Here is a 15,895-nt window from a genome sequence, read left to right as displayed (position 1 = left end):
AGTTCTCCAAGTAAATGAGAAACAGAAAGATGATGGAGAGATATTTGATAAACATAACTAACAAGCTTGGAAAGCTATGAAAATGTAATATCCAAGGTATTGATTAGAGCATCTATTGTCATTGTTAATGAAAATACAGATATTACACTGTTTCAGTTAGTAACAGCAGTATTCACCTGAGTATCATGAAGAGCAGCAACTAATTTAAGAACAGCCTACTAGAATATTTGTTTGAGAACACATGGAAGATAGAAAATATATAAAAAGCAAATCTTGCTTTTGAAGATGACAATGGAACACAGAAAATGCAACCAATGACACTCATAAATTGCCTAAACTGTACTTTAAACTGTGAATGACCCAAATATGTAAGTAACAGTAGGTTTCCAAGTACTAGTTTATGAGAAAGATTGCACTCTCAAAAGAAATCAGCAGCTTACTGGAGGACAATGGAGTTTATACTTTTCTAGTGTGTGGCATGTTTATGAAAATTCCTGATAATAACAAACTGGCAAGGTCTGCAGCTACACTGGAAGACAGGATTAGAATCAAAAAGTTGTTAAATCTGTGCAGTGTCTGAAACATAAAATGCAATCCTGCAGGGGCAACTAAAATTTCTACATAAAATAATAACTCTCTTTACAAACACTATGGGAGGAGTCACAGGTGAGGAAGGGAAACAGAAAAGCATCTTCAAATAGATCATAGTTGAGTGTAAATCAGGAATGATATACTGCAAAAGACAACAACTTTGAGATCCATGAACAGGAATACTCACCTGTAAGAGTGGAGTACCGGGTTCCTTGTATCAGGAAAGATGTCTTGAGGAGAAAACACAAAGGTCACTAGTTATGAAAACAGAGTGAAGGAACTGGGGGTATTTTTTCTCAAGTAAGAGAGACTTTGAGCAGAGGCAGCAGTTTTGTAGAAGCCAGGTTTATAGTTAGAGGAGATAAGGGAAAAGCTGTGTTCTCTGGAACACAACTGGAGCTGTGTAGGCTCCAGTAAGCACAAAGAATCTGGATGTGATGACCTGAAATCACACTAAGGGAAATTGAAGAATAAGAATTGTAACCGGACAAGGGGCATACTGTAAGGCTCAATTATTTTTTAGGGAAGCAGTTGAAAGTCTGCCTTGCTGAGACTGAACATTGGAATAGTGCATTGATTCCATCTTTGTGTAAGTGTAGAGGCTAGATTATCTCATAGAGTCCCTTGCACATACATTTTTAGTGAAATACAATGAAGTAACTGCCAATAGGTTTTAAGAATGTAAAGTCTAGACTCAGCTCCCTTTGTTCATTTGTGACTGGCTTCTTGAGCCAAGTGTATCTTCATTGGGTGGCTGATGAACTAAAATTAGGGCATGATCTTTTGGAATGGGACTCAATGAGTTCATTGCTCCTTTGACTTCTGAATTATTTGTGTGTTGTATTCTTCCTGGTAGTAAGGGGTTACAGAGCAGGTTCAAAGAAGTATGTGCTTACAGAGTAATATGATTTTTTCTCAGTTGTAACACTTCTGATAATATTTATTCAGACAATACTGAAGTTTTCTTGCTTATTCTGTTCACATTCTGCATGCCTAATGTCACCCTTGTCAGCCATGGTCCTTGTCAGCAAGCATTCTGAAGCAGTACAACTAGTCAGTGATGGTGTTTCCAAGTTAGTATCTAATAGCTGGGAGAAGCCTCAGTTACCCTATGCCTAGGTGTGAAACCAGAGAGGAAACCCATCAGTCTTTTCTCCTGCAGCAAAACTGGGAGTGAAACAGCATTGCAGTTGGATTTGCCCTGCTGTCTGTGAGTTCAGCTTAAGAACAAATTGAAATAAATATGAATAGTTTCAGAGAGGAGACACTTCCAGTTACAATATTTAATATCAGAACCATTCTATATAATAGCTATTTAAATGATTAGCTGGAAAATTCAATAAAACTTTCCATAAAACACTGGAAGCATATATGAGTATGTGTGAGAGAGGAGGAGGAGACATAAATTCCTGTTTTAAAAGAGAAATATTGTCAACAAAGGAAGGTAGACTCATGATGCTATTCTGGAGTTGGTATTTTGTATCTACTGATTGGGAGTGTCTCTTTAGTTTAATGTGAAAACAAAAATATTCACAGTGTGAAACTGTGCATTTCTAGGAAACACTAAAGCAACAGCATTGGAAAAAATTTTTCTTCTGTAAATGTATAAAATAGACATTTTTTAAAAAGTGTCCTCTATCCCCTCTCAAACAACACTGAGCTGTGAGCAGTCTGACCTGCTCCAGCTCTGCAGGTGCTGGGGTTGTGATGGAAGCACAGGGGGCTGAAGCAGCCAGTGCCAGTTCAGTCACGGAGCCATCTCAGAACAGGTGCTGAGCTCTGCCAGTGCCTCAGCCCAGGAAGCAGCCCTGGCTTCTTGTGCCCTGCCAGACTCAAGCTGGCTTTGCCTGTACCTGCTGGGGTTCATCCAGCTGATCCTGTGTACAGGTGTGACAGCAGGAGAGACTTTGAAATTAATAACACATTGTGCCTGTGAAATTTAGATGCTCTATGTATAATCAGCACAGAGTGAAGCTTCCATGATTGAATGTATTTGTAAGTGCACATATTTCTTATTATGTCCTGCTTATACCCTTTTTTTTTTTTTCTTTTTCTTTTTTTTTTTTAATATTAAAAAAAGACCAACCAGTAAGTTCCTAAGAACTCCCTTTTCTGGAATTAAGGGTTTGAATTTTTGGAGAGTGGTTCCAGAAAGACTGTTCCTGGCTCTTATGACAGGAAACCAGCATGGATAAGTTCAAATAAGTTGAATCTAGGACATATTTCTAAATATAGCTCTCTTGAGTCACTCCTTTGGTTTAAGGGGCTTCTCTTTATTAAGGAAAAGTGTTTGTAGTTTTTCAGCAGGTTAAGGAGGAACAAAAGGATGCTCATTAATCTTCCATGTTTAAACATTTTCAAGTTCACTGAGGAAAAAGCTGGCTAGAAAGTCAGTGTTGAAGCTCATTTGTTAATGTTTGTTGTAGGTAGTTGTACTGTCGTTTGTTTTGTGGATCATTCTAACATCTATAGAGGATGTTACAAAGTGGCATAATCTTTTGAAGGCTAATGGGGTTACCTCAGGTGCAGCCATGAAATTGGAGACATGTCTATTGTGACAAGCTCTTGCTATTTTAGCCATGTCCATCAATGTCATAAGGAAAGGCCTCTGATAGAGTTAAGCTAGCATTAAAATAGGGGAGAGTATTTTGGCAGTCTTTGTGAATGGATTACTTCTAGCATAAAGACAAATTACTGATCATCCTCATAACCTCTTTTTCTTCATGTTAACACATAATTCTCTAATTTTCTGTTTTTCTGTTGGGTAATGGTACTGCTAATTCATCCTCCCAGACTTCAAGCATGAAATTTTCCTGCTTTTTCTTTGCTGTCTTCTCTGTTTTGTTTTACACTGAACTGTTTGTCATGTTGGCTAACATTTCACTGTACTTCCATCTTTTCAGTAGCTCTCTCTAGATTATAAAATGTAGGGCTGGAATTAATTTTTTTTTCTGGATCTGTATAACTCTCTATGGGCAAAGTCTGAGCCCCAGCACAGAGTTCATATTGGCTGTAAGAGTTCAGAGAATGAATGTTCCACTGTAGTTTGACAGTCATTTCCCATTAGTGTTACAAATTGAGAAATGTGACCTGTAAGACTTAGGAAAATTCATTGTAATACCAGAATTTCCTCCTTTACATGTAAGTATATTATTTATGGCATAATGAAGTGTGATTATTGTCTAAACACTTTCCTATATTGAATACTAATCTGCAGAGAATGAGTGGCAGCCAGGAAAAGCAATGCTGGTGGGAAAAGGCGCTCTATTCTCCCCTTTTTCCTGCGTCACAGTGTGAAGGTAAGCACCTCTGCCTGTTAGAACTAACTTGCTGTTGCACCCATGTAAGAATGAAATGCTCCTTGTTACAGATTGGAATTGCTGCATATGAATTGGATTTACTGTCTATATTCAAAAATCCCACACCAGTAAGCTTCCACAAAAATCTCTCTGAGAGAGAACTGGGATGCTTCAGTTGCATCTACTGTAGTAGACCTCTAGCATTATTCTAAATTGGTTTGAAAAGAAAGTGGCTTTAAAATGATCTTGACATTTACACAAATCTACTTAATTCCAAAGCCTGCAATTAAACAAACAGAAAATCTCTGATTATGAAAATACTTCATTACATTCTTTAATGTTTTGTCCTGAAAAATACTTATTAGGTAGGTAAGTCTGTAAGAACGTGAAAACATGATGGTTACCTTTTATGGGTGTGCGTAAATAATATGCCAGTTATTCAGTGAATGTGTGGAATCTCTCTGAGACTGGGAAGGAGAGGGATTTGCCACATGGCCACTCCTTTCACACTGACAGTCTGTGAATTTTTCTGCACAGAGAGCAAGTCCGGCCTTTGTAGGCAGGCTGCTCGTGACCAGAAGCAGGTGTGCTTCCAGCACTCCCAGGAATCTGTAGCATCTGACAGCTGAGGCTCAGGTTTTCAGTGGACCGGCAAGAATCCAGGCAGCTTTTTTTGCCTACATACTAATTCACCTTTTCTGGGGAGATGGCACGAAGCTAAACAAGATCACTCTGCATCCTAAATTGACAGGATCTCCGGTGCTTTCTGTTGGTACAAGCTCAGGGTGAGAAAGTTTTGATCAGAGACCCGGTTCCTTAATAATCTGAAAGTAGATTAGCCAGTTGCTATTTTTGAAGCACAACTTTAAGTGCAACCAACTGAACCGTGGTCTTGGTTCCAAAACGGTCTTACTTTGGTGTTTAGGACAGTTTGGGTGACCTTCAAGAACACGTTACCAGTTTCTGCAGTCCCCCCGTGCAGGAGCAGCTGTGCGCTCGGAGCCCGCCCCGTTGGCAAAAGCCGTCCGTGTTCCCGGAGCGGGCCTTTGGGTCCCGCGGGGCCGGGGCTGCCCCCTGGCGGCGAGCGCGCGTCACTGCGGCAGCGCTCCCCTGGCGGGGCGAGCGCGGCGTCTGTCAGGGACAGCAGAGCCAGCCTTCGCTCTGTGCGGCTCCGCTTCTAAACGAGACCGGGACTGTATCCTCACAGCTGATGGTACTCTTCCACAAACCTTTATCTGTATCCGGTTTTCAGTATGGGTACTTTTTATATGTGGGTGTTGATGCATGTGATCCATATGTATCTATCGACGTGACGGATGTTGATATTACATATATAAGTTTACTCTGGTAAGTAGAAATCACAGCCATTCATGTCAAATGGGGTTTTTGAGTTTCAGTGAGGATCAGGCTACTGTTTCAGCATATACTGTGTGGGTATAGAAATAGGAGTGATGTGGAACACAATGCAATATCAGAATTGAAAAATGTACCGACCCATTCATCATTACAAAAGAAATTCTTGTTCTTTGGTATTTTAGGTGTTTTCATTAACTAAGTAGCTTCTTCTTTTACTATTAGTTATCCAGGTAGGATTTGATGAAGCTTCAGTGAGGTATTATGCTGACTTCATTATGGGTGTCAGACCATAAAAACCCCCACAAGCACAGAGTTTACATGGCATAGAGTGTGAATTCCAAGAATACTTCTCTGGATGCTTTAATTTATGGTAAATGTAAATAACAGTGTTCCTCAATTCTGTTTTTTCTTCCTTTGCATCTGAAACACCCCCACAAAAACAATATAAGAGTGCTATACAAATGCCAAGGGAGAGAATGGTGTAGGAGAACTTGCAGATGTAAAGGAAGTATCCAATGATGATGAACATCTTTTAGATTTTAATATGGTAAGTTTGTCAATGGTTTTGGGGAGGAAGTTTTTTACTTATTTTATAAGGGTGGGCTACTCCATCTTTCCTTTCATCACAGTTCTTAGTTTACCCTCAAATTTCTGCAAAAACCTTCAAAAGCTTCTCTTCTCTTACTTTGATTTTTTAACCTCCTCTTCATCTTGAACATCCTTCTGAAAGTTTCTCAGGGTGTTGTACTTTGGGGAGTACAACCCTTTGTACAAACAGCTGTACTTCTAGTAGATAAGCAAAGCCAGTTTCCTTTGGGAACGCTTGCCATTTGCTTGTCATGAGTGTTAAACATGAGTCTTCTTTTCCTTCAACTTCTAATTTCAGTAAGTGTAGAGTGAGCTGAAGTGCACTATGAGGGCAGAAAGGACCAGTAATTAAAGGCATAAAGATAATATATGCTGAATACTGTCCTTATTACAAGCAAAAAAACCCTGATTTTTTTTTCTCTAGGGAAAAAATTTCATGTGCACATGTATTTACTGATATACTTTTAAACTTCATAGTGATGATAGTGCTTAGTTTACATTGTGACACGCTTGCTATAGCTTTACTCATTCAGATGAAAATATATTTAAAATACAATTGCTTGAAGTTTAGTCAGATCTGTGCTGTGTTTTCTTACTATTTAATACTTACTACGAAGTTTTGGAGATAACTTTTACAGTAATTTTTCTAACATGAACTGTGATAAAGATACATCCTGAGTTTACTTTTGATTCTCTTGCTGTTTTGTGCAAATCCTAAAATTAAGGAATAGGAAAAAATGATAAAAGCCCCACCTTTTTTTCCCTGTTGTTCTGCAGTCCTTTCTACATATTAGACTAAGTCAGGAAAGGGGAGGACTTGCTATGTAATCGTGGCATCTCTCTTGGACAGCTACAAAACCATATAACCTCCCAGCCCAGAGAAAAGCAAGCGTGTTCTTTATTGTTCCCCATCAACACTGTCAGTTTAAATCCTTAGGTTTCTTCTGTTTATGAAGCAAGATGTGCAGATGATATAAATGCTGAGGCAAAACCAAATGGCTTCAGGAAGAAGATCTACTCCAGTGATAGCTCCAGCTCTGAAGACACAGCTTCAGAAGGTGGAAGCGGATGGGCTGATCCGTGTGAGGAGGAGCTTTTTTCTCGAACTCAACTGTAAAAACTGCAGAGTAGAAAAGATGATTGAAAAGTAACATGAGATGGAAAACTATCTTTCTTGAGGGTCTGTAGCTCTAAAACAACAACTTGAGTTTCCTCTTCAGTTAATGGATTCAGATGTGTATTTATCTTTCTCTTCTTGCTTATTTTATAGATGAGGACACAGCTGTCCTGTTGAAGATTTTTTTTTCCCAAAAAATACTGTTAAATTCTTGGCTATTTGAACTAGACTAGATTGTGTTGTCAAATCAAGAATGGATGTGCATGTGCTTGTCTTAGTAGTACCACTGCTTTTTTGCATCTTAATTGCAGTTATTTTCTTTCGTAACTGTAGCCCTACCACTATTACGATCTTCTTAGCATCGCAGTGTCTACAACTACTTCTGCTATTCAGAGACTTCAGCTTTCTGCACATTAGGCTTTGTTCTTTAAGAACTGGGAGATAAATACTTAACACTGTAATCTATCAGTGCCTTTCTGAATGCAGGAGAAAAGCATGAATGACTTGTCCAGTCTTCATTCAGTAAATCTCATAACTTTGAAGTAGGAACAACAGGGTTGTGCTTTAGAGACTTACAGAAACTGTGTTTTCTATCCTATGATTCCCCCCTCCCACAAACCAACACTGAGGATACAATGGTTTGTATTTTTGCTAACTGGAGAAGCCAAGGATTTTTTGTAGGTATGGAGGCAACGTGGGGTTTTTTTCATTTTTTTTCTTTTTTTTTGTCCTTTTTAGCAATTTGCCGATGTGGGGCAGAAGTTCAAAAAGAAACACCAAAAATAATAAACCACTGGGGTGATGTGTGGATTGTTGTGAATTTTGTTAATGAGTAATGAGAATGTTGTCTTGTTGCAGATGAAGGCATTCATGTAACCTGCAAAAGCATCCTGTAACTGAACTTGAGCCTGAATGACTGAAACTCTCTAAAATGCTCAGAGTGTTCAATGTTTAAAATGCAAAGGGTCAGTGCTTCACTTGAAAGAAATCCTGTGGCTGCTGCAGTTAGCTGCTGTTGTGGCTGTAATTTAGTAAATCTCGTAGTTCATTTTGTGTTTCTGAGAGAATGTGTGGGGCAAGTTATGTGTGTGGTGGGTGGGGGTAGGGAAGGTGATGACTTACAACATACATGTGTGATTGCAGTAGTGATTGTTGCTTTATGTGACTTGCTTTTAAATTTTCTTTTGTTAACTTAGAAAGTCAATACATTGTCAAGTTGCATCTGTACAAGACTATCAACTCCTTCTGCTTTTAACACATTATGCAAAATGTACAAGCCAGGAGGAGCAATATTTACAAAACTAAACATTCTAAGTTTTTACCAACTCCTAGTTTAAAAAAAGACAACTAACTAGTCTACACGATCACAGCATGTCTATAACACCAGGAAGTGCAGAAGGTCCATTACTGACTCGAAAAGCTTCACCATTATTTTTTACAGGCAATAAACCTCACAAGAAACATAGCTGTTTGAAATGTGAGCTGAACTGCCTTTGAAATATGTTCTGTGCTAGAAATGCTTTCTGAGTAACTGGGTTTTGTTGCCTTTATTCAATTGACAGTGTAAGAATTTAAATACATGGTTGGGAAACTATGCCGGTCTTCGTGCAACGCTTTTGGTGAGATCCTTACTAAAACTGGCTTGGTTGCCCTTATCCAAGGACTTTCTTTTGGCCCTCCTTTTAGACTATGTTTTAGGGTTTGTATTCATACAGCAAATCTTTTGACACTTTACAGTTTCTTTTCTTAATTTATTTGCAGACTTTGAATAGATTTTTAAATATTTTACTTTCTTCTGGAGCTTCCTTGAGAGGTTGTTTAGCACCTGCACTGAAACTAGTTAACTGTAACATGAAAGGAAAAAGAACTTTACTCACAAGTTCTTCAAATCACTACAGTGAAGAATGGAATAGAACTTCATTTGAGAACAGGAAATGACCAAGTGGACATATTTCAAACACAAACTTCAGCTCAGTTAATTCTGGCTAGAGCTTCTTCATTGGTAAGAAAGGGCTCAAAAGTAACAAAGGTGTTGCTCATAGTTACACTGTGGCATGTAATGATTCCAGCACCTTTGGAGAAAATAAAATCTTATATTGAGCTTGGGCAATAACAAATTGTCTTTACTTGTTTTCATAGTTTAATGGCTAAAGCTCTAAGGCTTTCAGTGAGAGTTGAAGTGTGGCTTTTAGTTTTTCTATATGGATAGAAACACACATCAACAACAACAACAAGAGCATCAAAGGTTGGCATACGCTGAACCGCACTGTGGGATGAAGCGCATTGCATATCCATAGCATCGAAGTATCAGTTTTCCATTCCTGGGCTGAAATTTGTTTCTACTTTTTGCTTCAAGTGGTTGTATTGTTCTGATTTCACGTACACCAGAGTAACTGATTTTGTTTTCTTGTGGAGTTACTTAACACCGAATAAAAATATAAAAGGACAATTGGATGGTGTGTGTGTGTCTTCATTTTCTTGGGCTAACGTGTGTAACTTAGATACACCATGCAGTTAAACATTAAATACTATGGAGAAATAGCATGACATACTTAATTTGGGAGTTCTTTTCATTGCTGTAATTTTTTTAACTTTTTAGGATGGAGGAAAAGGAAATACATTGCATATGTTCTTCAAAAAAAGAAGACAAAATGAACTTTTTCTACACTTTATTTCTGCAAAAATTAATTTATAATGACAAATTCATGTTTAGAAGACATGAGACCTTTTTAAAAGAAAAAAAAAAAAACCAAACCCAAGCATACCCAGACCCTCTCTCACATAACAGTTACAGAACTTGTATGTAATATGTGACTAACCCAGCAGATTCCTATTTCTGCTTTCAATTTGTGTTCAGCCATCAAGTAACCAGTATCTCACTTCTACTTACAGAAAACTACATCTATAACAACAAAGTCCACTTTCCTAATTCCATGGCCACACCTCCTTTCAGAGGAAGGAAAAAAAGCCCCAACAGCTCACATTCTACTTGGTGGAGCTTTCTGCATTTTGTTGCTCTAAGTTTGCAACCAAAGTGACCCGGGATTCGCTACAGAATGATTCCAACCTCTGCTGAATTAGAAGTTCAATGGAAACAACACAGAAACACACACTTGGAAATAATGGAAGAGCTTTTGTTCAAACTTGGTAGTTGAAACTTTTAAAGGCATACATTATTTTCAATTATTTCTTAAATACAGCAGAAGTAGTATATTTTCATTGCATTTATAGAAGATAACTTGAAGAACTACATTTCATCAGGCTTTTCAATTCCTGTATCTGAATTAATATTAAATACACATACTGTAAAGAATTTGTTTCCAGTTAAACAATGTTGCTTTCATGCAAAAACTACCACTGTACAGTCTTAGGCAGTAAGTGCTGGCTGTAAATGCATGTCCCACTGCCTTCATTAGAGTGTCTCATGTGAAAATACATGGGAAGGCAAGGCAGTGAACCTTCTGGAAAGCCAGGATTCCTTCACAATAACTCATTCTTTCCCTGCCAGGACCAGCATAGTTAAGTATTATCCCCAATGAATTAGTCATTACCTTTCACGTATAACATCTCACATAATTTTCTGTCATTATCTGTGAAACTAATAGCAAAAGACTCCAGAGGTTTGGGACAAAGGAGTCTTTACTGATACATTTTAGCTTCCTACTCTAAGACTTCTGTTCCATTGTTCAAGTTCCTCTCAAAATGTAGTATTACATGCAAATGCTTATAAATTTTATGGTCCACCTCTGCTCCAATGGGATGATAATGGGATGAACAGGAAAAAAACAGCTGACAGAGCTGGCAGTGGGCCAACACGCTGCTGAGAAAAAGTCACTGAGTGAGAAAACACTGGTGTCCCTGCCCTACTTCACCTGGGTGTAACAACTTCACCTATAAACAGTGAGGACAGAGGCTGCCACTGACGCTGCCTTCTGCCTGACAGCCTTCCTGCAAGGCAAATGAGTCTGGAAGGACCGTGTCATTACTGTATTTGCAGCTTCTCCAAGAACGAGGGGTTGCAAAAGCAACACTAAGTCTCTGTGTCCCTTAGTAGTGATGCAGGCTCCCTTCTGTTAACAGCTAACAGCCATTTAACTGCTTGTCACATAAAGATTTTGGGATTTGCTAATGAAGAGTTAACTGCAAAGCATTTCTGCACAGGCCTTATTTTACTCACTACAAGCAGAGACACAGGAGAAGCAGCAACTCTCCTTGTCTCAAAACAGAGCCCTCAAATCTTTAATTCTAAAATCATTCTGAGCAATCACACCTGGTAAAAATACTGAATTTTCAGATTTATCTCTGCTTTCCTGTTCATAGCCATGGAAATGCTCAGGCAAAGAACAGTAGAGGTACAGTAGCAGTACTTAAAGCAAATATGTAAGCACCACCTACAAAAGGAGATGCCATTTCCACTGCTGGAGATTTCTAGGAACAAATTAGACAAATGTGTCAGAAACTATGTAATGACCCACACAAAATTGTGTAGCTTTTTCCTTTACTTATCCCCAACTTATGTTTGAAAAAAAGTACAGCTTGTGTGTTGTTTAGGCCTATTGTCCAAAAAATAATTTGCCTCATTAATCTCTACCTGCTTTGATGGGCCAGCCTGAGCCCTTACGGATATGGGACAGAAACTGGTGTTGAATTTTTCATTTCTGCAGTTACTTTATTTGTGCAATAATGAATATTAGGAACATCCCTTATGTTTCCAATACCCTTTTAATAGGATTTTGCCTTTTTCCATTTTTTCTTATATTTCATAACTTCTAATTTTTTTATTGATATTTGGCTTCGTATTGTTCTCACTTTGCAATGGAGTTCTAGTCATCATTTGACTCTGGAACCCTCATCTATTTGACAACAGAGTCTTCTTCAGGAAGGCTAAGTTGTCATTCATAGGTTTTAAATATTTTTCCACCATTTTTCCTGTAATTGTATTCAGTACAAAAATATTAAATTATTTGAAGCACTGCAGATCCATGGCCACATAATAATAGGATCTGTTACCTGCCCAAACTGAATGTTACTTACTTTCATTCATCCTTACAAGATCTAGACAACAACTGTTTTTTAGTCCAGTACTACTTTTTTTCGTAGGGAGTTCCAATAGATGTTGCCATGTTGGCAACTGCTACAGCATAGATCTGTTTTGGAAATGTAATTTAAATTGTGCTTACTTAAGAGAATAAATCTGTTACAGAACTCCAGCTTTTCATTATGCAGCTGTGCATAAAAACCGTTTCCTTCTCTGGCGTAATTTAGTAACGAGTGAAGATCTGCAACAGAGGTATCATGGAGGCTTTGTTAGCAATTACTTATGGGCACTCAGGATTCTGCAATTCTGAGATATTATACAAGGAGTAATATTTTTAGGTTATATAGTTTTACTCCTTCACACTTTATTATTCATGTTGCCTTTCCTAAAGAGCTTGTAGACAGCGATAGAAACAATCCTGTCACGCATTGTGTTTCAGTAATATCAGTTCAAACATGCTGCAAAGTCCCACATGCTCTTCCCCTGCCTTTCCTGCTCTTCATTTTCTTGCTGTCTTGTGGAGGGGAACCATCTTAGTCTATTCTTACCCAGTGATAACAGAAGGATTAACAGTGATGGTAGCTACAGACCAAGCTTCCTCACCCTTTATTAGGTCTAAGTTCCTATAGGAAGAGGCAGCCTTTTGGGATAATGACATGTTCTCCAGCTGTTATTGGTTCATCCCAACCCTGTTAAAATGGTCTGGTGTACACATAATCCACCTCTATGGAAATGCCCATGTACATGGTGGCCATTCTGAAAATGGACTGCTATCAAATACAGACAGGCAAAAATAGTTTTGTGTGAACAAAATTAATTTCTTATGAATCTGAAGTAGAAGAGCATAATATTAATTTCTTAAAAGCATCACCATTTGCTTCCAAGGTATTGAATTCTTTACAGAATTATTACCCTTGTCATTGCAACGAGTCAGTAGAAACCTGTATTTATTCATTGTTCCCTTTTCTTGTGCCATATAACATGCACGAGTTTTTTCACTGTGCCTACAGGTAATTCTGTAAAGCAAGGAGGAAAAGGAGCAATGTCTCCTGTCTGTGCTAACATTTGCTTTAGAGCTACTCTGTCTCATGTTCTGATGGATAACTCAAGAGTATGCAGCACTGCCACACTTGGTACCTTGCACTCTGGCTTGGGTGAGCTATAACTGCCTTAAATCAGTGATAGCAAGTGCAGGCAGGAGCTGTTGGTCAGCTCACATTCAGTGAGGCACAGCTGTTGTACCTTCACAACATGCTAACCTTTGGTTAACTACAGAAAAAAAAATAAAAATTGTCCTCTAGCTTATGACAGAGAATTACTGACTTTCAAGAGCCGCATAGCAGATTCAAATGAAGCTCAGTTTGGCTGGCTCTGAAAGCTGCTTGCATCACACTTGGCTTGTGATGAATGAAAATTCTATCTAGATGTTCTCATCTAGCTCTTAAAAAAATAAATTTGAAGTTGTATCAATTACAAAATTGCTGAAGCTTCAAAACAGAACTGAAAGCCTAAGCAAAGACTGCTTTCTCATATTTACAGGCATAAGAAGTATGACAGAAACTTGCATTTGTTCCTTGGCTCTAATGAAACTGGTATTTGGTGTACTTTTATCATGCGTAGTATATTTTGGAAAAATCACTGAGACAGAACAGCGTACAAACTCTTCATGCTTTCTTGCAAAATAACCATAAAATTTGGATATTGAACTCTGCTGGCATGAATGTAAGTCTGTATAACAGAGTTTTTAAACAGAGTGTTTAAAAAAAATTAAAAACTCTAGCACCAGTCTATTATTAGACATGTAGAAGTTTTTTTGCCCACTAGGTGAACATCAGTTGCCAGTTTGAGGCTGCTCTATGTGACATTTCATTTCTACACAACAGCTGTAGGCAAGACACTCTTAAACAAAACATGATTTTATCCCAATAATTTTTATAAAATTAAGTGTTCTACATGTTTACTTGACCCTGAATCAGTGGCAGAGCACTGATAATAACTATGTTGATTTAAGTGCCACAATTAACTTCTTATCACGCTTCCGAGGATTTACTTACAACCCACGTGTTTGGACTTTAAATTTTGCAGAGCTGCTGCAAAAGAAAGGTGCTAAAGGTCCCCTCTGCACTGTGTTATGCTTTTATACTTCCTGTACCTGGCAGTACCTGTTCTGTTTCCTTTTAGTAATTAGCACATGCCACACTTGAGCACAGTTAGTGGTGTGACAATATTTAGTCACAATGTGAGCCCTTCAGCTTTTCTCCATACAGAGGAATAGTAATACGCAACGTTTGCAGACAGAAATTTACCTTATCTGGGATGGTGAGGGCATGAATGACTGACACCAAGTGTTAGTGCAAAACACCTTTTGGTAATAGCTCTTCCCCTTTCCATGAGTTATACAACCATTCATGTGTAATAGAGGGGTGCTTTTTTAATATTGAGAAGGCTGCAATTTTCTGAGACTTTCCATATGCTAGGCTACCACTGAAGGATTTTCTGCAGCAGGTTTTTCTAAGTTTCCCTTCTTCAGCCTAAATTATATTAAGCTGGGAGTAGGATTATTTTCCGTGTGGACACTCCACAAAATTAGAGAATTCCTGACTGTTTCCATTCTGTTATTTACCCTGGGAACCAAACAACTGACCTAGGTACCATGACAGATCATGATGACAATACTCTCATTTGATTGCTCCAACAGAAGAATCGATTCCCACTCTCTAAAACATATAAAAGAAGATATGGAGAAATTGGTGCCAATCTTAAATCATTTTATGTTGATACCCATTTTAGGAATACAGCAGATTAAGGACTGATCCAGTCACAGAAACAATTTGCAGAGGTACAATTTTTGATTGATGGTAGATTTTCACAGCAGTTTCATAATGATCTAGTTCTTATCTTTCTACTATGGAACTGGTGTCAACAGTCATGGTGGCAAGTACTCCTGTACAGGTTTACCTCAGCCTCTCACAGTTCATTCAAGAGAAACTTGCCCATAGCAAAGCTTGAATAATCATGGGTTTGTACTGCTTGATAGCCAACCAGTGACACCAACACAAGTTCAATATTTCTGTGTTTGCTGCCCTCACATTTCCATCTTCAGCGTAGATATGAGAGGTGTGAGGTGACGAGTGCTTATTTCCTCGGTTCAGATGGGGGACAGCTTTATCTTACCACCGAAATAGAGACATGATCACTGACTCTAGGTGCGAAACGCAGGACCTTTGCAGAAAAAACAAAAGAGTGCCGAGTTTCACAGATGATAAGGAAACGACAGCTCTGCTCCTGTCAAGTGCTGACTGCTCAGAATTTCAGTGTGGGGGTAGAGCAGGGTGTGCACAGCTTCACCATGTGAACGGCGAAAGGGCGCACTTTGAGACGGAAGGTGAAGAGAATGGAAAGATAAACATACAAAAATAGCCATTACCACCATAGAGCCTCCCCACTTTTGGCATTACAAAATGTAACACCAAAGATCCACAGAGCTAAGGACACACCTGCGCATGATGCCTCCACACGTTCCGTAGCCCACACTTGTAAACCCACTGAACTTTGTTTTGATCCTAAATGCAGGCAGCAACACGAGTGCAGCCCGCCCACCCACCTGCTCCCCCCGGGACGGCCAGGGCCGGCCCCGCCACTAACGCGGGATGGGCTGCAGCGCTCGGCAGCCAAAGAACGGCTCCTGCCGAGAGCGGGGCTCCTCGAAACCAGCGCCCTCAGCCCCAGCCCCGCTTCCCTCCGTTCCGGAGACTCCTCGGAACCAGCGCCCTCAGCCCCAGCCCCGCTCCCGGGGAGCCTGCTGGGCCGAGCGGACACCACCACCCGCCCCTCCGCCGACGCTGAGGCGATTCAAAATGGCGCCCAGCGGCGGCCACCCCTCGCCCCCCTCCGCGCAGGCGTTCC

The 15,895-nt window shown here is 39.3% G+C and overlaps 1 protein-coding gene and 1 long non-coding RNA gene across 9 annotated transcripts in view; one reads left to right on the top strand and one right to left on the bottom strand.

Moving 5' to 3' along the window:
- The window catches only part of KIAA0232 (KIAA0232 ortholog), a 63,924-nt gene extending 54,524 nt beyond the window's left edge, over nt 1-9,400 (top strand). For all 8 annotated transcript variants that reach the window (XM_086891233.1, XM_086891232.1, XM_086891234.1 and 5 more), the window contains 3 exons: nt 3,809-3,890; nt 5,696-5,793; nt 6,772-9,400. In XM_086891233.1, coding sequence (XP_086747359.1) covers nt 3,809-3,890; nt 5,696-5,793; nt 6,772-6,951 — 360 coding nt within the window. In that variant the 3' untranslated portion in view covers nt 6,952-9,400. The remainder of the gene's footprint in view (nt 1-3,808; nt 3,891-5,695; nt 5,794-6,771) is intronic.
- A 203-nt stretch (nt 9,401-9,603) lies between these two features.
- On the bottom strand, nt 9,604-15,890 carry LOC111928213 (uncharacterized). Its single transcript, XR_002863966.2, has 2 exons — nt 15,487-15,890; nt 9,604-15,360 (listed from the first exon to the last, which is right to left on the bottom strand). It is a non-coding gene; the product is annotated as an uncharacterized LOC111928213 (long non-coding RNA).
- Between the last annotated feature and the right edge of the window lie 5 nt (nt 15,891-15,895).

The sequence above is a fragment of the Cyanistes caeruleus genome, chromosome 5, assembly GCF_971803275.1.
Source record: "Cyanistes caeruleus chromosome 5, bCyaCae1.hap1.1, whole genome shotgun sequence".
Lineage (NCBI taxonomy): Eukaryota > Metazoa > Chordata > Aves > Passeriformes > Paridae > Cyanistes > Cyanistes caeruleus.
The sequence above is the reverse complement of the archived record's forward strand: the minus strand, read 5'-3'. Positions and strand labels throughout refer to the sequence as shown.